Source organism: Engystomops pustulosus, chromosome 8 (assembly GCF_040894005.1).
Source record: "Engystomops pustulosus chromosome 8, aEngPut4.maternal, whole genome shotgun sequence".
Taxonomy (NCBI): Eukaryota; Metazoa; Chordata; class Amphibia; order Anura; family Leptodactylidae; genus Engystomops; species Engystomops pustulosus.
In genome coordinates, this window is record NC_092418.1 from 31,800,485 (window position 1) to 31,823,839 (window position 23,355).

General features: G+C 42.4%; 1 protein-coding gene across 1 annotated transcript in view; it reads right to left on the reverse strand.

Moving 5' to 3' along the window:
- Window positions 1–18,348, reverse strand: part of CRYM (crystallin mu) — a 33,213-nt gene extending 14,865 nt beyond the window's left edge. The window contains exons 1-5 of the mRNA XM_072120553.1: window positions 18,083–18,348; window positions 13,322–13,472; window positions 10,403–10,465; window positions 8,046–8,147; window positions 3,714–3,897 (exon numbers count right to left, since the gene is read on the reverse strand). Coding sequence (XP_071976654.1) covers window positions 3,714–3,897; window positions 8,046–8,147; window positions 10,403–10,465; window positions 13,322–13,472; window positions 18,083–18,249 — 667 coding nt within the window. The 5' untranslated portion in view covers window positions 18,250–18,348. The remainder of the gene's footprint in view (window positions 1–3,713; window positions 3,898–8,045; window positions 8,148–10,402; window positions 10,466–13,321; window positions 13,473–18,082) is intronic.
- Between the last annotated feature and the right edge of the window lie 5,007 nt (window positions 18,349–23,355).

The following is a 23,355-nucleotide window of genomic DNA, read 5'->3' on the forward strand; positions in this document are numbered from 1 at the left end:
TGGAGATAATTGGTGACGCAAACTAAAAGGAAATATACCGTCATAATGAAGAACGATAAACCAGGGACACTTAACCATAGATCCAGGCACCGTGGCTGTGGTAATCTTCTTATATTTGTTATCCATGGCCTCTTTCCTTCTAAAATCAACTGTAAAAATTATGCTAAAGAGCCCAAATGGCTGTTACACTGTGCAGGAGCATAGGAGCAGAAGGGAGGGTGAGAAAGTGTAAGAGGCAGTGAAGCTACAGAAAGGAGGGGTTCTGGTAACGGCCCCCCAAAGGACTTAAAAAGGACCTGTCACCCCCAAAAAATACCCCCACCAAATTAGTTCCCCCTAATCATGTCCCCAGCCACTTTATGTTTATTGAATTTTTATTAAAATGTGTGTGTGCATACTTAGTTTTAAACGACCCGACATCTTATCAAATAAGAGGTCGGATCGTCATACAGGTTCCCTAACAGTCGGCCGTATTCATGAGGGGTCGGCCGACATACCCCCTTATTTGGTAAGAGGTCGGATCGATTAAAACTATGTTAGCACACACAAATTTTAATAAAAATTCAATAAATATAAAGGGGCTGGGGACAGGATTAGTGCGAACTAATTTGGTGGGGGTATTTTTTGGGGGTGACAGGTCCTCTTTAAAGGGCACCTACCACCCCGATTCTACCTATAAAGGTAGAAGGGGTGGTAGGTGGATGGATGGGACGTGAGGATAGCCCTTTTTTGGACTAATCCTCACGTCCCAGGTGTCTTTTAGAAAACTTTATTTCAGGTATATGCAAATTTTTTTATGCGGCTACTGGGGCGTGGAGTAGCCGGACATGAGGCTACTAGTTGCGGCTACTCCACGCCCCAGTAGCCACGTTACTCCGCCTACCAGGTAATCTTCGGCGCGCAGCTCCTGGTAGTTGTGCGCCCTCGTCCGAGTCCCCCGGCTACTGAGCATGCGCAGTAGTTCTGGCCCCGGAGCCGCGGCCGCGCAGCATAAGGCCTGCGTTCTGCGCATGCCGAACATTACCTGGTAGGTGGAGTAACGTGGCTACTGGGGCGTGGAGTAGCCGCGACTAGTAGCCTCATGTCCGGCTACTCCACGCCCCAGTAGCCGCATAAAAAAATTAGCATATACCTGAAATAAAGTTTTCTAAAAGACACCCGGGACGTGAGGATTAGCCCAAAAAAGGGCTAATCCTCACGTCCCATCCACCTTCTACCTTTATAGGTAGAATCGGGGTGGTAGGTTCCCTTTAAGGCTCATTGGTATAATCTTGATAGTTGATTTTAGCAGAAAGGAAGCCATAGATAACAAATATAGGAAGATTACCAGTGTCACGGTGCCTGAATCTATGAGTAAATGTCTCTAGTTTATCTAGCTTGCATATGATGGTAGATTTACTTTAAATGATTATTTTACAACAAGAACATGGTAACACTATGTAGTGAAAGAAGAAAATTTGGAGAAAATTGTTACTACTGAAACCAAGACCACTAAAATTTTCACCTGGCTTAGAAAGTTCAGTGCTCTACAAAACATTGCTGACCTCTCACTTCTAATAAGAATATCACTCTCCCTGAGCAAAGAGAATATATATATATATACACACACACACACACATGTCCAAAAAAATGCAATGAGGCAGCACTCCAGTAAGTATAAAGGTGATCTTTATTCACCCATGGCAAAATAAGGTGCAATGTTTCAGTTCATCCATAGAGCCATTATCAAGCATGTACACACACACACACGAGAAACTTAACATGTTGGGTTCTTTGATTGCCTACAGAAATTTCTTATGGGACCTGTAAATTTCCTACATTGATCATGTGTGACTCATGAAGGCTTATTTACTAGGGACCCGTGGCCATATTTCGGGGATTGCGTTGCACGCAATCGGATAGTGTCACAATCGCGACAGCTTTCAAGCGACACAAATCTGGGGGCAGGCCGATGGAACATACACCGGGAAGAAAAAGGTGAACTCCGGCGGACCTGAGCGAGGAAGCGACACATGCAGGATCTCGGGTGCACAATCTTGTTGAATCGCAGCAGACTTCATCCTTGTCGGACAATGCACCTCTGGGATCGCGCAAGGACCGGGTAAGTAAATGTGCCCCATAGTCTCCAAGTTGTACTAACTGGACATCCTTAAAGAGGACCTGTCACCTATATTTTCGGCACTAGGAGCTGCTTACTAAAGTAAGCAGCTCTTAGTGCTTGATCAAACGCCGCAGCGTTATAGTGATAGCATTACCGGAAACCTCCGGTAACGCTATCTAACACTGCGGTGGGGTACAGTGTAATCATTGGACAGCTTGCAAAGCTGTCCGATGTATTCATGAGGGGGCGGTCCGAGGCACTGCCTCTTCCCCGGACCGCCGCGCTGGCTCCATAGGCCGGCAGTGACTGCCGCACGCTAGGCAGCAGTCACCGCCCCCTAGCCACGCCCCCTCATGAATACGTCGGACAGCTTTGCGAGCTGTCCAACAATGACATCCTACCCCGCCGCAGTGTTTGATAGTGTTACCGGAGGTTTCCGGTAACGCTATCACTCAAACACTGGGGCGTTTGATCGAGCACTAGGAGCTGCTTACTTTACCTAGTGCCGATAAATTGGGTGACAGGTCCTCTTTAATATTCATTGTTCATGAACAGCACTCTGTAGCTTATTTCAAAGGGACTGTACCTCTTTGATCAAACCCTAAAAGGTTTCCCATAAAAGTAACATAATCGAGGATAAATACCAAATAATTGGTTTTCTAATTGCTTTGACTTCCAGGGATCAGGAGAATCGGAGACTTAAACTCCTCTGTAAACGCACGATACCTGCACCTCTCACTTTCATGCAGCTAATCAACTCTCCAAAGAGTCTTGTGGTGATGCATGTGTGCTGGGGCTTCACTCACAGTGGGCCCTCTGTTTCCCAATTTTCCGGTGATCTACAAATGATTGCTTGCTTTATCCATAGGGTAGTGATGGCAAACACCAGAGAGGACTTCAGGAATCTTTATGCAGTCCCAGACAGCCCCGGACATGTCTCAGTGTTATTTTATAGTGATGGCAGTGCCTGGGACTACAGGCGGCCTGGGGAGGTGTGGACAGATCTAGATTATCATTGTACCTCCTGTTTAAGAGACCCTGAATTTGTAATCCGAATGCTGAAATGATTGAAACGGAACAACAAGTTACTACTTAAATTGCCGTGTAGGTACTTTGCACTTTTTTTGGTTGTAGTTTTGGCACTCTCTCTAAAAAGTTTGGTATAGGAGATCAACCAGTTTAAGGTATTCATACATTATAGCTGTCGACCAACTCTACTATTCACCAATACACTTGGTTTGGACAAGCAATGAACATCGGCTGAATGTTCGGGCAGAGAAGGCCAAAGTTCCCCAAGCATAATTATTTGGCTGTTGTAATCCAACTCCCTTATCATTACTTCCTCCAACATCTGGGAATAGTCAGACGCCCCATAAACATTAGAAATTCAGTCCATCCTGCTGAGATTTGACCATTTCACATCCAATGCCAATGACCAGCTTCCTGTATTCCCTCTTTGTTTGCTGTGAAATTTCACCATGTGCTTGTTTATTTCCGTGTGTTGCTCTTTTTAAGTAAACAGCTACTAAACATTAAAAACTATCTTCTTGTTAAAATAATTTTTTTAAAAAAATCACTTTTGCTAGGTACAAAACAGTTTGAGCCACATTACCATTTATGTGTGCACCCGGCTTGACCCAATCCCCGCACAGGACGGGCTCTGTAGACATTGTAGCTGTGATAATTACATCGGCATCTGTCACCGCTTCCCGGGCTGTGGAACAAACACGAACATTTCCTTCTACCGCTTTTGCAAATTTTTCAGCATTTTCCCTTGTGCGGCTCCAAATCCTGACCTTTGTGTTAAAAGGAAAAAAAGATCTTTACAGGCAGAAGTTTTAGGATTATGAGTTACACTTGGATAAAGAAATTTACTGGGCCACAGAGAGAACAGTTTTATCACTACAAAAAAGAACATCCATCCAGACTTAGAGAAAAGAGCAAGTCGTTACACACCGCTAAACTGACAACTCTTCTGGATACCACAGGTCATGAAGCTTTAAAACGGAACCAAAAAAATTAAACTCTTTCCTCCCATCACAGAAGCATCTCAAGCTTAAAACAGTTTTAAGCTTAAAACTGTTAATTGTTGCAACGTAGAAACCAATTTGTAAAATTGTTGCCATGTGGACACACATGGTAACACTATTGCGATATGGAAACCATATTGTACCACTGTTGCACAGTGAAAACCATATTGTACCACACTGTTGCAATGTGAAAACCATACTGTTACTGTACCCATGTGGAAAAAATACTGTAACATGGTTTCGATGTGGAAACTATACTGTAACACAGTTGCAATGTAGAAACCGTATGGTAACACTTTTGGAAAGTAGAAACCATTATTGTAACATTTCCCAGAGGAAGCAACTTAGCAAAACTAACAGGAGATTCAGCCATTTGGAAGATTGAATTAACATGATTTGGATTTTTATAGCTCTTTTGGGAGTATAATAAATGATACTTTATATACAGTCTGCACTATTGTCTATTCCAATTCCAACTTAAACCTAGGTCAAGAGATGCCAGACGACACAGAGGAGTTTGTTTATCAAGTACACAGGATTATAAAGTTTTTTCTTGGAACAAACAGTTCCAAAAGTGTGAAATGACCCCAATTTCTATCTTCAATTCTTGGCTAATACGGTAGTGAGAAGGATCCATCTTATGTGGTTTATCTGCCTTGACATTGATTTATAGGAGTCTGAGTACTGGTCATCGTTCTTCTTTGTACTATATAGTTACCCTGTTGCAATGTGAAATTTGCAACACTGTTGTGATGCAGAAACAATACTGTCAGGCCCCTTTCACACGCTTGTTCCGTGCATGTTTTGACGTGAAGAACTCGTATTGCACTCTGACCCACACTTATCAATAACGGTGCAAACTGCATTATGTGCACTTTGCCTGTGGAGTGTGCAGAATGCACCAGATTCATGAAATGTGGCGCACGTTCTTCATGAATCCTGCTTCGGCAGAGTGCACAAACTTTTTTTTTTACATACTAGGGCACATTTACTTACCTAGTCCCTGGGTGATCCCCGAGGTGCGTTGTCCGACGAGGATGAAGTCTGCTGCGATTCAACAAGATCGTACGCCCAAGATTCTGCATGTGTCGCTTCCCCACTCAGGTCTGTTGGAGATCACCTTCTTCTTCCCAGGTGTATGTGAGAGCATTTCTTGCGACACAATTTGAATTGTTAATTCCCACGCATAGGCAGAATCCGTTGGATCGTCCGATGGCCACGTCCCCCAATTTGTGTCGTGTGAAAGCCGGCGAGATTGTGAAACAAAACGATCGCATGTGACACAATCCCTGGCGCGATCCCCGAAAATGAGGCTGTGGGACCCTTGGTAAATAAGCCCCATAGTGTGTAACACAGCTCTGTCGAGTGGTAGTAATAAATTTGGGGAAGTGACACACCCAGGATATTGGGCACACAATCTTAAATCGCGGCACAGTGCATTATACACGGACATTGCACTTTTGGGAACTCCACAGGACCAGGTAAGTAAATGAGCCCCAATATTGTAACACTGCTGCAATGTGGAAACCATATTGTAATAATTTTGCAATGTGGAAACCTTATTGATAAGCTGTTACAGTATGGCTTCTAAATTGAAACAGAGTTACATTTTTGTTTCGATATTGCAACACAAAGTAGGTTTCTTAATGGTTTTATCATGAAAGCAGGGGCGGATTAAGACTCCCATGGGCCCTGGGCTGTATGAATATTATAGCACCTACAAGTCCAGAATTCACCTCCTTAATATGGTACCAGCATCAGCTGCTTGGGGAATAGAGCATGTAACCTTCTGCCTGCTTTCAATCTGCGGTTTCAGGACCTTTGGAGGACCTTCAAAGGTCCTGAAATGGTTCATGTGTACATCTGTATTGAGAGCAAGAACAGACGTATGAGGATTTCATGGGTGAAGGTCCTGCTCAGTATAAAATTTGGTGGGTGGTTTGGGTGGCCATGGGCACCCTGGCTTGGGTCCCAGGGTGCCCCCCCAAAGCCGCCTATATTATTATTCACTACTGTATGTAAGAATTACATAAAATGACAAGAAAGATTACTAAATGTAGGAACATTATGAACTAAAGTTTTCATTTAACACACATCTCTCTTGTAGGAATTAAACTGCACCAAATCATCCTTAAGCGGATTAAGAATTGTACAGCGTTTTGTCAAGGCCACTGAAAACGTTCCTGTCAAGATGTGAGGGCTAATTGTTAATACAGGAAGGCGTCTGGGTGACGTTCATAACATCGCTGACAGAAAACATGGGGAGAAGTAAGGAAGAGGTGATATGTGGCTTCATTAAACCTGACAGAGCTGGATGGGATTTTGAACTATGTGAGGACAGAATCCTGTCAATGTCTATATATAATATTTACATCATTTCATGGAATCTGTACTTCCATGTAAAAAATCATAATAATTTTTTTTTTGTAATTAAAGTCCAAATCTATGTTACTGTTTTTAAAGATTTTAATAAATACTGTTCCATCCAACATCCTCAGATTCTGACAAATCTACTGTATGACAAATCCCCTCCGGCAGATTAGGCCCAGTACACTTCAATATACTGATCCATTGTTCCCCCACTGGAGATAAGCAGCTGCCAGATATATCTGACTATAGCTTATCTCCCTCTGTCATTAGAATAGAAATAGGAGAGATATCTTATATGTATAGTCAATTTTTTATTATTTTCTTGTGCAGAGTAATAAAAACATAAACCATAGAAAAACATCAAAAGATAGTGGGTGATGTCACATAGATTTTGCTTGTGACATCCAAACAAACCGATGACCTCCACCATAAATTCACACATGACCGATGACGTCCTAGAAGTCATCGAACAGTGCTGGATCCAGAGGACCTCTTATTAAAGGAGTTGTCCGGAGGTTTAAAAACATGCTGCCTTCTTTCAAAAACAGTGCCGCGCCACCTAATAATGGCTACTGCTGGTATTACAGTTCAGCTGTATAGAAATGAATGGAACTTAGCTTCAATACCACACAATACCCACTGTCAGGGTAGGCGCTGTTTTTGGGAGAAAGGAGACATGTTTTTCAACCTCTGACAACCCCTTTAAGGAGTGTTTCATATGACCACGATTGGTGGACCTCCCAGTGTCCTGATAAATGAATGGACCACAGAGCTGAGGACACGACTCTGAGCATCATAGCAATAAGCAGGAGTCCCTGCTTCTCCAACAGCCAAACTGTAATTATGATGTTATGATATTATGTTATTGTTATTTTCATTGTTATTTTCATGCACATTTATGAATTTAAAATGCAGTTTACCTCTCTTTGGTACACAGGATATGACATGATGAATCCGCCCCCCCTATTCCCTAACATTGTCCGAGCTTCTGGTAGATGTGAGATCAGTTTATGTGATCTTATATTGGATGGTGGGTTTGATTCACCCAAGTCTAATGTATATGGCAGCTTTAGAGACAACACTGTTTTTGTAGTCTCTCTAAGTGCAGCACCTAAACATATGGACTATAAAATACTCTCTGGGGCACTGATGTTGGTAGTTGTAAAGAAAAGTGACAATACTAAACATGAATAATGCTCTGCTCTATTATCTGCATACATCAGCATACCCTGCTCACCTTCTCCCAGTAAGAGGATAGCAATACAAACTGCATGCCACCAAAAGCAATAAGACATAAACCATATTGTGCTTCTTCTATATTGCACCAAAAGGCAACCTATTGGGCGACTTCAGACACTTTGCAACCCCTTCTTGGCTTGGCTTCATGCAAAGTGCTACTTAGATTTTGATAACATGTAATGGCAAGGTTGTTTTATTGACTGGAAGAGGCATGAAGTGTAATGGTCTCTGCATGATTGTGAAATTCCTATAGAAATTCCTATAAGTGTGTTTGTTCCTCTTGCTATGTGATGGCTCTTATTTACCTCTTTGAATGAAAACTGCTGTGTGAAGGCTTCGTAATGACTATGAGCCTGCGCCCCCGAGCCCAGAATACACAGCACTTCAGCAGGCGAGGGTTTCAGCAGCTGCAATAGAAAAAAGATCAAAGCAAAAGACCATCATTCCCTTATGAATATTGATCTATACATATACATAGAGAGAGAGAGCAATTCTTCAGCAGTGTAAGACACATAGACAACGGGTTACTTGATCACCACCACTTATCACACATAGCACTAACATATATCACAGGGATTTACAGACATTGGGGCACATTTACTTACCTGGTCCTGCGGAGTTCACCAAAAGCGCATTGTCCGACAATCATGCACTCAGCCGTGATTCATTAAGATCGTGCGCCCGACATCCTGCATGTGTCACTTCCCCGCTCAGGTCCGCCAGAGTTCACCTTCTTCTTCCCGGTGTAAGTACTTGATCTTGCGACACAATTTCAAAGTTAAAATCGTGCATTCAGTCCGAATCAGTCGGTATGTCCAACAGCACGCCCCACGATTTCTGTTGCATGAAAGCCAGCGCAGCTGCGCCAAAATCCGATTGCGTGCAACACAATCTCCTGTTAAATACCTGTCACAGCCGCGCAAAACCCCAAAAATAACGGAAAATAAGCCACATTGTTTTAGAAGGGATCCTAAAACAACGGATGTTTAATTTCAGCTCCAATTTCAGACGCCAATCTGGCAATACATCTGGGTCACACAAACAAACTAAAACTATGGGTCCACTCCTCTCTAATCCTGAATTGCCCATCTATTTTGTAGTGTCCCAAAAGCATCATATACATTTATCCACTAGACTGTGGGACCCCCAACAATCAGGAGTAAGTGTGCCGAAAAGCCCATTTGCTGATTCACATACTGAGACGATAACTGGAGGGAGCATCCTCAGGGACTAGGGCCTATAAACAAGGCAAGGGTTTTTAAAAGGGTAGGAGATTAAAGGGGTGTTTTCCAAAACTCATTATACAAATAATATATACATAAAAAGGGGCACAAATATTAACTTTGGGACAGCTATGTTAGTACAGCCTCACCTGAGCAAAATGACTGAATCACAAGGGAGGTAAGGGAGACATGTGTGATCAGGGCTGTATTTAGACTTGATGCTGCCCATTGTTCTAGGGTGGGGGAGTGGGGTGGTGTGTGCCACAATCTATATACGGGGCACATGTAACATCTGTCCCCCGCACCAACAACCATGGATGCAGACTATAAATATACAGTATACATGTATCTATGGTTGTTGGGTGGATGGGTGTCCCAACAACCATGGAAACAGAGCACACACACTTTTCCCTTCCCCCACCCTACATCCATGAATATATGTGAGGGAAAACCTCCAGTGGGCTCTGGCTCAACCCAATACTGAACCCCAGATGTCCATAGGTAAAACAACACAGTTTTGAGGGTGCTAGAGTATATTTCCTGGGGCATAATTAAGAGTGGGCTCCCAGACTGATTTTCTCTGGTAGGAATCCCAGTCCAACACTGGATGGAACAATGGTTGGGAATGTCAATAGAGGAGTCAGTGAATGTACTGATCCTTAATATACTTAGTCGTGGCAGATTACACATGGCTCACCAATACGTATGCTTGTTACCACGCTTACCTTTAGCGACCACCTATACTGATCTTGTACTAACTCCATTCTCAGGTTAATCCAACTCTCCTCCCCCATTCACGTGTTCAGTTTGTTTAATACAGTAGCTGGTTATGCATCACTCTAAAATTACTTGTATGAGATACCCTGCGAGGGGCATATGTTGTGCCATGCACTATTATTATGGCACTATTATGCTTTTAATCCAATAAAATCCTGTTGAAGCTAAAATGCCTTGGAAGGGTGTATTTTAGGATTTCTGTATGCTTCATAGATGTGATGGATACATAAGACTCTGGGGGTCATTTATTAAGGGCCCGATTCGCGTTTTCCCGACGTGTTACCCGAATATTTCCGTTTTGCGCCGCTTGTACTTAAATTGCCCCGGGATTTTGGCGCACGCGATCGGATTGTGGCGCATCGGCGCTGGCATGCGCGCGACGGAAATCGGGGGGCGTGGCCGAACGAAAACCCGACGTATTCGGAAAAACCGCCGCATTTAAAAACCGAAAATGTGTCGCATAAGGACCGCTTACCTTCACCTGGTCCAGCTCGGTGCATTCCGGCGCGATGAGTTTACTTTCAGCGCAGCAGCGCCACCTGGTGGACGGCGGAAGAACTACCTTATTAAATCCCGGCCGGACCCGAATCCAGAGCGGAGAAGCCGCCGCTGGAACGCGAATGGACCGGGTAAGTAAATTTGCCCCTCTGTGTGTTACTCACCTTTGTTGCGATTGCTGAAACAGCAGCTGTTCTCTTATCTGTAATGACTTTGCCATCTATTACCTAGAACCAAAAATAACATAGAAGAATAACAGCATCAAAAAAAGTTTGTACGCAGTTCCAGAACAAACTCTCTGACAGTGCTGTGAAAGCAGTCATAATGAAAATAAAGTATGGACTGTAAACCACCCAGCAGCCAAAACAGATCAAAACACAACATAGTCTGGAATTAAAGGGCAGCTGTCATAAAGCAGAGGCACTTTAAGGATGGTGAGATGCCACAGGACATTGACGACAAGGGTTTAAGAGCGCTGCACACCACCATTGTCGGCACGCTGACGAAATGCCATGTCAAAGTCAGTCGTTTTCCCATTTACAATTGCTAAAGTGAATATTTGGTATATTTTAAGCCTTCAAAAACAAAAAGTAAACAAGTTCCAGTTTCATAGCCTAAAGTAATTGTATGCTCCAAACAATAATGCCCCCGGATACTTAACAATAGGGTGCAGTGACTATGTTTCCCTTCCACCAATAGTCTATGCAGGGTCCCCTTAGGACTCTTTCACAAAACCATGGTTGGGCCATGAATCTCAGACCTGTACTGGCCAGATTTCAGGTACCAACCACAGTGTAATCATGATCACAATCTCCCTCTGCTTTCCAATGGGGAAGCAGGGATTCCTTGCATCATAGATCATTATGATGACCGTTCCCGGAAATGTGTTTAGTCCTTAAAATCCAGCAACTGCAGGATTCATAGACTTTACACGGTTGTGTGAAAGAGCCCTTAAAGTGATGACAGTGCACCTGTAGTAGTCACTGCAATATCAGAAGTATATTGCAAAACATTTCATTGTGCTGCCAGGTAATACTGCGCATGCACCCGGATCTGTGACTATGACAGGAGGAAGGTGTGGTTGGATACCTCAGGAGCATCAACTATCTCATTTAAATACTTCCTCAAAGTTAAAAGGAATTGTCCACCTTCAGCAAATAATGGATATTGTGCACCGTACACCTGTGTGACATCACATGACCAGATATATATAATGAGCCGAGCACCTGTGTGACATCACATGACCAGACATATATAACGAGCCGTGCACCTGTGGGACATCACATGACCAGACATATATAACGAGCCGAGCTCCTGTGTGACATCACATGACCAGACATATATAACGAGCCGTGCACCTGTGGGACATCACATGATCAGGTATTTACGAACCATGCACCTTTGGGACATTACATGATCAGGGATATAACGAACCGTACACCTGTGTGACATCACATGACCAGACATATATAATGATCCGTGCACCTGTGGGATATCACATGACCAGGGATACAACGAGCCATGCACCTGTGGGACATCACATGACCAGGGATACAACGAGCCATGCACCTGTGTGATATCACATGACCAGGGACATATCAAACCATGCACCTGTGGGACATCACATGACCAATGATTGTTTTTTATTCACAGTAAGTAAACAATGAAGCTTTTCATTAAACAATAAATAGCAAATTTTTGCTCAAAGAAGACAACCCCTTTAATTTTGTGTATAAGTGGGGAATGCTGTATATAGCTTCAAGGAGGTTACGCTTTGAGGTAATGACAGATGTAGCCGCCTTGGTGATCAGCATATTACTTATTTGTCGGGAGATCACATCTTTTATGCAGCCCCTAATATCTTTGTTTATGTACGGATGAATGAGTTGTTTTTCCCCATGGAGTAACAACGGCTGCTGTAAATAAATTGGGAATGCAATTTCCTAGGAAATTGCATTCCTAATCATTGACCTATGTAAAGGGGCCCTTCATAAACAATGGAGCGTCCAGATTTAACTTGGGTATACAAATACTCTTTCTCTATATTGTATGCAAAACTTTTTCATGATGACACAAAATAGAATTCAATAAGGAATTTGTATTTTCCTTTGTAATCCACATTCACACGGTTATATTTAGTTCTGCTTTGCATTTAGATGCAGTAATATTCTGTAATCCAGCAGGGTGTTTGGGATTATCCATCATGCAGGTAAAATTTACATACAAAATACATAGAAATAATTCCAAATTATGATATTGTTACTCAGTCTTCTTCTACTTCAGTTTCCATATTTTGTAAGATTTGTTGTGATCCGTTGTGAGGAATTTAAGGAAAATCCACCCTTGTGTAATAATCCATGGGTATCATAACACAGGGGATTTGAGACTAGATATGAGAAGAGTCTGATATTTGATTTATCTTGATGCTAGCTTCCATTCTAGCGGGATAGATCATCACTACATACGCACACCCAAGCCTGTGATGTCATATGGATTGGTCTCATCACCTGCAATACCAAAATCAGCCACTGTACAACAATTGGCGCTGTGATTAGTAAACAATGAAGAGTTCGCAGGGTTCATTTGATCCCAGCTGGGATCCAATAAAGGATTGGCTAGTTTGGTTCCCCTGTAAACTTCTGGGGACCAGTCTAATAGTTTTTAAACTTGACTTTAAAGTGAAGAATTACACATTGTTGCCCTTGCAATTAAAGATAGACACCACAAGCGAGAGACTACTCAGCCATGAGATGGTTAATACAAGTTACAAGGTAGTGAAGGCTGAAAATACAGTATAACCTACAAATAATACCTGCAGATCTCAGGCTCATAACTAAAGTGCTATATCAGTTTAACTTTAAATGACTGTTTAAATGCTAGTATTCACCTGAAATAACTATATAAAGTACATTCACTACATGAAATATTAACCATTAACCAACTATTTTCCAATATTATGCCAGATTGGAGCTAAGAGAAGAGAACAAATAGCTTTAGTGCCCCCTGCTGGAGATGACAGAAACTGACTAAAATCATGTCTATAAATCAGGAAAGGTTATCTAGCAAATCAGCGCTTTACTTACAGCTTTCAGAGTCCCATTAGACGGCTCAAATAATAGGACCGTAGCTTGATGCGAGGGAATGTCTGACGAGGTCTTAGTCTCATAGAAAGTGACCACCTTTGTAGTTAAGGCATCATCCACCGCACTGTAAGCCGGCATCACCCCTAAAAAACTAAGAACATATGATTCCTTGGATTCCATGATCTACTTCTATAATATTAGCCATAAAAAATGCTTGATAATAGGATTAATTATTAGTTTCTGCTTTAGGATTTTTAGGTATGGTAAAGGGGTTTTATCATGAAATGCATTGTTTTTTTTTTGAGGATCATGTATAATTGTGGGGTACCCGTCTTCTACGGCCCAGGCATTAATTTGAATGAAATACGCAAGTCCCCTTGAGATGCCCTATAGTGACTAGGGCTCCCAAAATTGGATGTCCTGTAAGCCATTCAGGAGGCCCTATAGAAATCAATGTTTGTCACTATAGGGCAGCTCAGGGGGGGGACATGCATTCTGCTCTTTATAATATATTATTATATATAGGATGGTTTGTGCAGCAGTCCAGGGCCAAAACCATCTAGGGGTCATGGCCACTCAAATCACTAACCAAACTGAGAAGGACCTTCGCCCATGAAATCCTTGTAGATCTGTTCTTGTTCTCAGTACATATGTACAACAAGCCATTTCAGGACCTTTGAAGGCCCTCCATAGGTCCTGAAACTGCAAAATGAAAGCAGGCAGAAGGGTGTATCCTCCATTCCCCAAGAAGCGTGATGCTAGTCCCGTATGTAGCAAGTGAATTCCAGACCTGTATGGGGCTATAATATTCAGCCCAGTGCCTATGATAGTCTTAATCCGCTCCTGGTTCTGCTGATCACAGGGTGGTCCCAGAGATCGGACCCCTTATAATTAGACTATCCTGTGGAAACACCTTTTTTCTTATCCTCTGGACAACATCTCCAAGCAGTTTATTATACTAAAAGTTTCAAGGTCCGGATCCCTTATGTATCAGTCTCACCCAGGATATGGTATCTAGAGGGGGCTCAAAGTTTCCTCTTCAAAGTTTAGGAGTTCAGCCAAAAGCTATCTCAGCATTGTCAGCATCAGATACACATTTCACATAAAAATGTGTATAACTTGAAGAAAATGCAATTTAAAGGATTTTTTTGGGGGGTAAAAGATATTAATGAGCTGTACATGGAATAAATCATTGGTATCACTATTCGCAGGTCCAGCACCTCCACATAACAGATATTCACAGCCACCAGCAACTGAACACAGAGACTGGAACTGGAAGCACAGCGCCAATAGGCTGTCCCCTAAGCCTTAATGGACACCTACCATTTGTTTTCATGCATGATAAAGCAAACATACCTTGAGAATGCTGTGGTGAAACTGATGCAGAAACATATCTTGTTTAATCCCTGAGAGGAGTGGTTTTGCTCAAAAAATAATTATCAAATTTAGGACCTTGAGAAAGCTAGGTACCTAATGGGGGTCATTTACTAAGGGCCCGATTCGCGTTTTCCCGGCGTGTTACCCGAATATTTCCGATTTGCGCCGATTTCCCCTGAATTGCCCCGGGATTTTGGCGCACGCGATCGGATTGTGGCGCATCGGCGCTGGCATGCACACGACGGAAATCAGGGGCGTGGCCGAACGAAAACCCGACGGATTCTGAAAAACCGCCGCATTTTTTTTAAAAATGTGTCACGGAGCTTGCACTTACCTTCACTAGGAATAGGCCGGTGAACTTGGTTCAAGGATTAAACAAGATATGTTTCTGCATCAGTGTCGCTACAGCATTCTCAAGGTATGTTTGGTTCACAATGCATAAAAGCAAATGGTAGATTTCCTTTAAATCAGATATGAATATGTGTAAATACCGCAAAACAGTATTCATACATAGAAGCATAGTATATTGAACCTTTGTTTTGGACTAGGGACTCTTATGATCTTTGTTTCAATTGGAATCAGTTTTAGGTATTCAGGTGCATTCCTCCAACAGGGATTCACTAGAGAGCTACAACATGATGTGAATGGAGCTTAAGAGAAGTCATATATGAAAGCTAAGCATAATTACAAAACCATAAAACCTGTAATAACCACTGTAATGTCAAGGTTGAGGAGATACACGGGAGATAATAAGAGTTACTAATGATCACAGCATAAACCAATGCTCTAACACACATGAGAATAATGATCACTTACATTGATCTTTATGCAAAGACACTGCTTTATCAAACCTCTTATTGTCATAATTCATCCTATGTAGTAGACCACGGGTGAGTTTCTATTGATCTTAGTATTCCAGAAGATTTACAAAATAACATCTTAAATAATTCCACATAATGGCAACATTTACTATTAAAAGTAAAAAATTCAGTTAAATTATAATTTCTACTTAAAAGTTGCACTTTTTGAGGACAAGGTCCCTGTCTGGACCACCGACAGCATCACGTCATTACATCAGTAGACAACGACCTGAAGAACATAGAGATGTTAATGTGAGATACCTGGGGAATGTCTTCCAGTTCTCATGAAAGTAATTTTTACAAGTGCTTATAACTTCCCCGAGGCACTTTCCCCTGTCTGCCTCTTGATGTAACACTTGTAAAGGCGACAGTAGAGGGAGTGTAACACTCAGAGAGTTGTCTGTGTATAATCTACTATCTAGCCCCAGATCATTGTCCTTCTGTCTCAGCCGTATGGATGATGAAGGACACATGTCTTTAGGATTCAGGTGAAGTAATTTCTTAGCATTGTAATCCAGTACATAATGGATTCTTTGCCACCATATAGTTACCAAATACATTGATAGCCAAATTATATTGCTAGTAGTACTGCTGTTATTCTCTCTTTTTATACTTGTGGATTTCCCCCTACCTCCCCCCGCAGGATCTGACACTGATCCTGTTCTTTTTTTTATACTAGAACACAGCCTATGCATTTCCCCCTACCTTCTCCTGCAGAGTCTGACAATTATGTTATTCTCTCTTCTTTATATTAGAAAGCAGCTTGTGGGATTTCCCAAACCCTTCCCCTGCAGACTCTGGGGGAGATTTATCATGTGTTTGCATTTGCCAGGCCCTAGAATTGAAGAATTGCTCTCTTACCAGCATCCATTCAGGCTGTAGCAAGTGAGCAGTATAAAACAACAGGCTGGATACAGGTAGGAGGGTTTTTGGGAAAATTGGGATCATCACTAAGTATATGCCGAGGCCAAATGTATACCCTGCAATCCGGTCACCCCATATAATAACGCACCTAGTTACTTAGTCCATGATGAGTATGACTAAATTGAAAACAAAGGTACCCCCTTGGGAGAAAAGACAAACTAGAAAAGTGAGCATAGGAAAGTGAGCATAAAATTGGATCTTTACCAAGTCGGAACAGATGTTAGGGACTCCACTGTCCGGGAAAGACCGCGTCCCCGACGAATGAGCCTTCGTCCGGGGGTGGCGTCTTCCCGGTCAAGGGTCAGCTAATAAAGGAGAAACGGTAAGAGCTGGCATTTATTTTTCTATGGCTACCAGATATCCAGCCCCTACATAGGGTAGTGCTGTTACTATTTATATCAGGCACTATATAGGTTATGGTTGTTACTAGTCATATCAGGCACTATAAATACATGGTCCATCAGTAGGCTTCATGCCCACCTTTGTTCAGTCTCCTGCAAATAGACTTTTTTGTGTACCTTTTTCTCCACATTGTCCGGGTTGGTCCGTCTTTTTTTCTGTGCTATACCACTCGGTATTTTTACTGCATTTTATTGATATGCACAGGACAGTGCCATTTCATGTTGGCACCGTTTATGTCATTTTTGTTTATGTGTCATTAATAAAAATCCAATTTTATTCTCACTTTGTCTTTTCTCCCCTTTTGTTAAGGGGTACCTTTGTTTTCAAGTGAGCAGTATGCAGGGCAGGAACAGTAAAGGGTTAATACACGCAGTATTGTCACAGTACAGCCATATTCATAGTGATGTCACAGTACAGATGTACATACAGTACGTCACAGTAGATATACACAGTGATGTCACAGTAGATATACACAAAGTGATGTCACAGAACAGGGGGAAATTTATTATAGCTTCTCCGCCAGTGTGGGTCTTTCCACGTCCCGCACAGAGACTTGGACGGGAGCGGGGCAGGTGGCAACTATAGCAAAAAACTCTGCCCCATCCGATCTGGTCTAAAATTCGGAAGTTGCGGAGTTTGCACTCATATTCACTAAGAGACCAGGCGCATGAGCGCTGGCAAATGCCAGTCTAAATTCTCCCCCACAGTATTGTCACAGTACAGAGAAATTATACACAGTCATGTTACAGTACAAGAATCATACACACAGTCATGTCACAGTACAAGAATCATACACACAGTCATGTCACAGTACAAGAATCATACACACAGTCATGTTACACAGTGATGTGACATTTACAGCACATTAGGGAGGACTGACAAGCTCTCTTCAATGGAGTATGACTCTTTATAGTGTCCATATTAACAGTGATGGAAAATGGCTCAATCCATTTCACTACTTGTTCAATGATTTACAGGAGGGATAACAGAGGAACATCACAACCTACAACATTAAATATTCTCCAGAACTCATGTATTGCCAAAGCAGACATGTCTTGGTAGATGAAGTCACTCAATGTGAATGAACCCTTATAAATGGGGAGGAAATTGGGGTTTTCTATTTTAGAAAAACTCTACTAACATAAGAATTTAGGGAACTTGTAAATGTATATTATGCATGTTCTAAGAATATGCTTACCCTCTGTACTTTGCCACTGGCACAATGGTCCGGATTGGTTGCACAATGCCTCCTTCTTTTCCTCTAGAATAATTAACCAGGGCTTTCTCCAGTGACGGGATCAGAGTAGAATAACCTAAATACTTCTCCACTATGTCCGCCCCAAGGAACGCCGGGGGTCCACTCATTGTGACCGTGGAAAAGGGGGAACCTTCAAGGACAACTCTCTAAGTCACAAGAGCATGTAAAGTACTAAACAGCCGAGAACTTCTCAACTATTTCTTAAAATCCAGCCCATTTTCTGCCACCCCCCAGACACACCTCTCATCCTGATTGGGTGAACTTTTCTGAGGTTACTTTTTAATCCTTCTCTGGCCAGAACAGCTGTAGACAGAATACCTTCTGGGGGAGAAAAATATCCAATGTTCATCTCGCAGGGCAAATATTACATCCTTTTATCCATGTAACATATGTGTAATTTAGATAACATTAAAGGGATTGTCCAGCTACACAAATTAAAAGAGCTGCTTGAAAACTGAATTTACAAAAAACATATAGTAATTAATAAAAGTAATAATAATAACACATTTTTATAGCCTTGGATTCTTCGATGCCACTCCTTGCTAGTTCATTTTCAGTTTTGTGCTGTAGCCAATCAATGACCTCAATGTTGACCTAACAACCCCTTTAAAGATAGAGGTACAGGTCTCATTTTTAGGTCCACTACACACAAACATACTTGTTTGCCTAGCAGGCAGGGACTCCCTGCATCATATTTCTGTATGATGCAAGGACTCCTGTCCACTGCACTGTAAACGGGCCATGGGATCTGACCGGCATCTGGTTCTGTTTCCGCGGACCTAGCATGTCCATGTGTATTCTCTGTTCACTTTTGTATGCTGCTCATTTGCTATAAAAGAAGATGAGATTCATCAGATCAAGCCACATTGGTTTTGGTCATCATTAGCGGTCCAAAATACCATACTACCCCAATGTATTATCTGCGCAGTAAAATTCTAAGATATGGTGACGACGACTATCAACTATTCTAATGGTAACTTGACAAAGGAAACAAATACTGTAACTACCTTAAAAGTGAGTAAGTTGTAAGTTTTTACTCTTTTTATTTTATTTTACAATTTCTAATTTAATTCTAAACCAATAAGATGGCGACACCTAGTGGCCAAAAACTGAGAAATCAATATTCTGGTGAGTTTTGGTTATCAGATAATAATAATCTAGAATTTCAGTATTTTCAAGTGGAATAAGTTAATGACAGGTAAGATGGGACAGATTATAATCACAAAGGATAGAGGTAGCCCAACCGTTTGAGGACAAATTCCTATGTGACGTTTTTGTCGCATTTTTAAATGCATCCAAAACGCAAGTGGAAAAATGCATAACTGTTCTGGCCAAACCCCCTCCCACTTGCATTTTGGATCCATTTAAAGACGCTACAGAAACGCCACATGGGAATCTGCCCTAAGGCTGCATTGACATGTGGTGTTTACATGGCACTTTGAAATGCAACAGCTGTGAAGAAGAGGTTTGCCCAATTGCATTGCTGCTAACATTTGTGTCATACTTAGGCAAATCTTCTCTCTACAGCTGTATAATGCGTTTTAAAAATGTAATGTAAACGTCAAGTGTGAACACTGCCTAAGGCCTCATGTCTGCAGCCCATCTTGGCTGGGTGAAGAAGTGCCTCTCCCATTTCCACAGGAGCCGGGCAGCCAGGCCGCAATATGGACCGAAATGGGTCTATAATACAGACTTAATCCTACTGCCCTACTGCTACATAGAAACATTGGGGCATATTATATTTACCATATGCCTCTTGATGTATTGGGGCAGGCGAATACAGCCAAACGCAGCCAGCGACTTTTCTCATATGAAAAGTCACCGGCAGCAGCAACTGCGGGCCGTTACTGTCCCGCACCGGCTCACTCCCGGCCCCCTCATGCCCTACTGGCACGAAGGTGGCTGAGAGGGCAAAATAATCGCAAGAATTTTTGATTATTTCGGGGCCTTTACGCCACTGACATAGCGCAGAGGTCCTGATAAATATGCCCCATCACCTACATTGCAAGCGTCCCGAGATCAGGGATTTTTAAGGGATGATGGGGAGGCAATGAAACAACTAACACAGAATTCTCCGTCCTTCTCTTCCAGCACACTTCTCTCTGTTTGTAAACTGAGGCTGCATTGAACATATGTCAGGGCATTAATGTTGGGGGATGTTACAAAAGTTACCCTCATGTGTACACTCACTGGCCACTTTATTAGGTACACCATGCTAGTAACGGGTCGGACCCCCTTTTGCCTTCAGAACTGCCTCAATTCTTCGTGGCCTAGATTCAACAAGGTGCTGGAAGCATTCCTCAGAGATTTTGGTCCATATTGACATGATGGCATCACACAGTTGCCGCAGATTTGTCGGCTGCACATCCATGATGCGAATCTGCCGTTCCACCACATCCCAAAGATGCTCTATTGGATTGAGATCTGGTGACTGTGGAGGCCATTTGAGTACAGTGAACTCATTGTCATGTTCAAGAAACCAGTCTGAGATGATTCCAGCTTTATGACATGGCGCATTATCCTGCTGAAAGTAGCCATCAGATGTTACAGGGTACATTGTGGTCATAAAGGGATGGACACGGTCAGCAACAATACTCAGGTAGGCTGTGGTGTCGCAACGATGCTCGATTGGTACCAAGGGGCCCAAAGAGTGCCAAGAAAATATTCCCCACACCATGACGACACCACCACCAGCCTGAACCGTTGATACAAGGCAGGATGGATCCATGCTTTCATGTTGTTGACGCCAAATTCTGACCCTACCATCCGAATGTTGCAGCAGAAATCGAGACTCATCAGACCAGGCAACGTTTTTCCAATCTTCTACTGCCCAATTTCGATGAGCTTGTGCAAATTGTAGCCTCAGTTTCCTGTTCTTAGCTGAAAGGAGTGGCACCCGCTGTGGTCTTCTGCTGCTGTAGCCCATCTGCCTCAAAGTTCGATGTACTGTGCGTTCAGAGATGCTCTTCTTGTCTGTTGCCTTTCTATCAGCTCGAACCAGTCTGCCCATTCTCCTCTGACCTCTGGCATCAACAAGGCATTTCCGCCCACAGAACTGCCGCTCACTGGATGGTTTTTCTTTTTCGGACCATTCTCTGTAAACCCTAGAGATGGTTGTGCGTGAAAATCCCAGTAGATCAGCAGTTTCTGAAATACTCAGACCAGCCCTTCTGGCACCAACAACCATGCCACGTTCAAAGGCACTCAAATCACCTTTCTTCCCCATACTAATGCTCGGTTTGAACTGCAGGAGATTGTCTTGACCATGTCTACATGCCTAAATGCACTGAGTTGCGGCCATGTTATTGGCTGATTAGAAATTAAGTGTTAACGAGCAGTTGGACAGGTGTACCTAATAAAGTGGCCGGTGAGTGTATGTGGCCTTAACCAAATCTTAGAAGAGGCAAATTTACAGGTGTACCATCCCAGTAGTGGCAGCCCAGCCATTTCCTAGACTCAGTCCCATAGAAGACATTATCAGGTTGCATTCACACGTTCAGTTTTTCAAATGCAGTTTTTGATTTTCCAAATCAGGAGTGGCGTGAAAAAAAGAGAAAGGGTATTGCCTTTCTCACCTATTATGATAATAATTTATACATACAAATAAAATGAATACAGACTAATGCAACGCCCCTGCCAACGCAGTGTGCTGCGAAACTAAACTCCTTAGATGCAATAGGAATCTTTGAGCTTGCTCACCTCAGTGAGACCTCTAGTGTTTATATATGGTAATGCAGCTGGTTAATCTCTGCCTGGGAAGGAATTCTCTTTATTATTGGCCAAAAGAACAAAGGTGCTGGTTGGATAACACACCTGGGCTGACCACTCCCAAAGGTTATATAAACCCTTGGGGTGAAAAGTTCTGGGTCTCTCTCAAGAACCTACATTTACCTTCTGCTGAAGCAGCCATTCATCTACCGCCAGGCTGTGAGCAACCTCTGCTGAACACCATCCAATCAGAAACCTTGAACCAGTCGAATTGTTCCTGCTGTTGTGGCCATTGCTATGTTCCAAAATAAACGAACTGTGTTGCAAAAATTATGATTTTTACCTATTGAATCCCACAAAAAATGCAATAAAAAGTGATCAACAAAACATATGTACTGCAGAATGATACTGTTGCAAAGTACAACATTTCCCGCAAAAAAACAAGCCATCAACCAGCTCTGTAGCCAAAAAAGTAACAATGTTATGCCACTTGGAAGACGGCTCTGCAAAAATTTCCCCCCACATTATGGTTTTATTTGGCAAATTTAGTAAAACATAAGAAAAAATATTCATGTCTGGTATCCCCGTAATCGTATTGACCCATAGAATAAAGCTAACATGATTATTAGGCTAAACGCTGAACACAATGGAAAAAGCATCTCATCCCGCAAAAAAAATGCCGTCACATGGCCCACATAACGGAAAAGCGAAAATTTTATAGCCTCCAAAAGGGGCCAATGAGGAAACTAAAATCCTGACAGCTGCACATCCCTCTGCGCTTCGCCGTGCGCCCATAAAACAAGTCACAGCCACATGTGGGGGGTCTCTGAAATCGGGAGAAAGTTCATAAGAAATTGTATTGTATGGTGGGTTCTTATCTTTTGGAAATGTGTACATTTTAGGGCTAAATGAACGTAAAAATGTCAAATTTTTCATTTTTTCTTTTTTTTTGTAAATAAACGCAAAAACGTATCAGTCAAAATTTACCACTAAAATGAAGTACAACATGTGGGAAAAAACAATCTCAGAATCGCTTTGATAAGTAACAGTGTTCAAAAGTTATAACCATAAAAAGCGACGCATGTCAGAATACAAACAATGGGGCTGAGCCTTAGGGCCCTTCCACACTAGCGTTTTTCCCGCGCGAGTTTTGCACATGCTTTTGACGCGCAGAACTTGCATTGCGCTCTGTCCCATTGTTTCCAATGGACCTTTCTTCATTTGCGTTGTTTTTCACGCGTGTGCTTGCGTTTGTTTTGACACGCGTCAAAATCGCAGCATGCTCTACTTTTGCGTTTCACGCGCGTTTTTCCCGCCCCATTCAAGTCTATGGAGACGCATCAAAAATGCATTGCACTCGCAAGCATTGCAAGTGCAATGCGAGTGCAATGCGTTTTAAACGTATGGGTTGCTAGGTGACATGAATAATTCCCCTGCTCGAGATCGAGCATTTAATTAAAGAAACACAGTGAAGAACAGTGAAGAATAGAATAAAAACAGTGAAC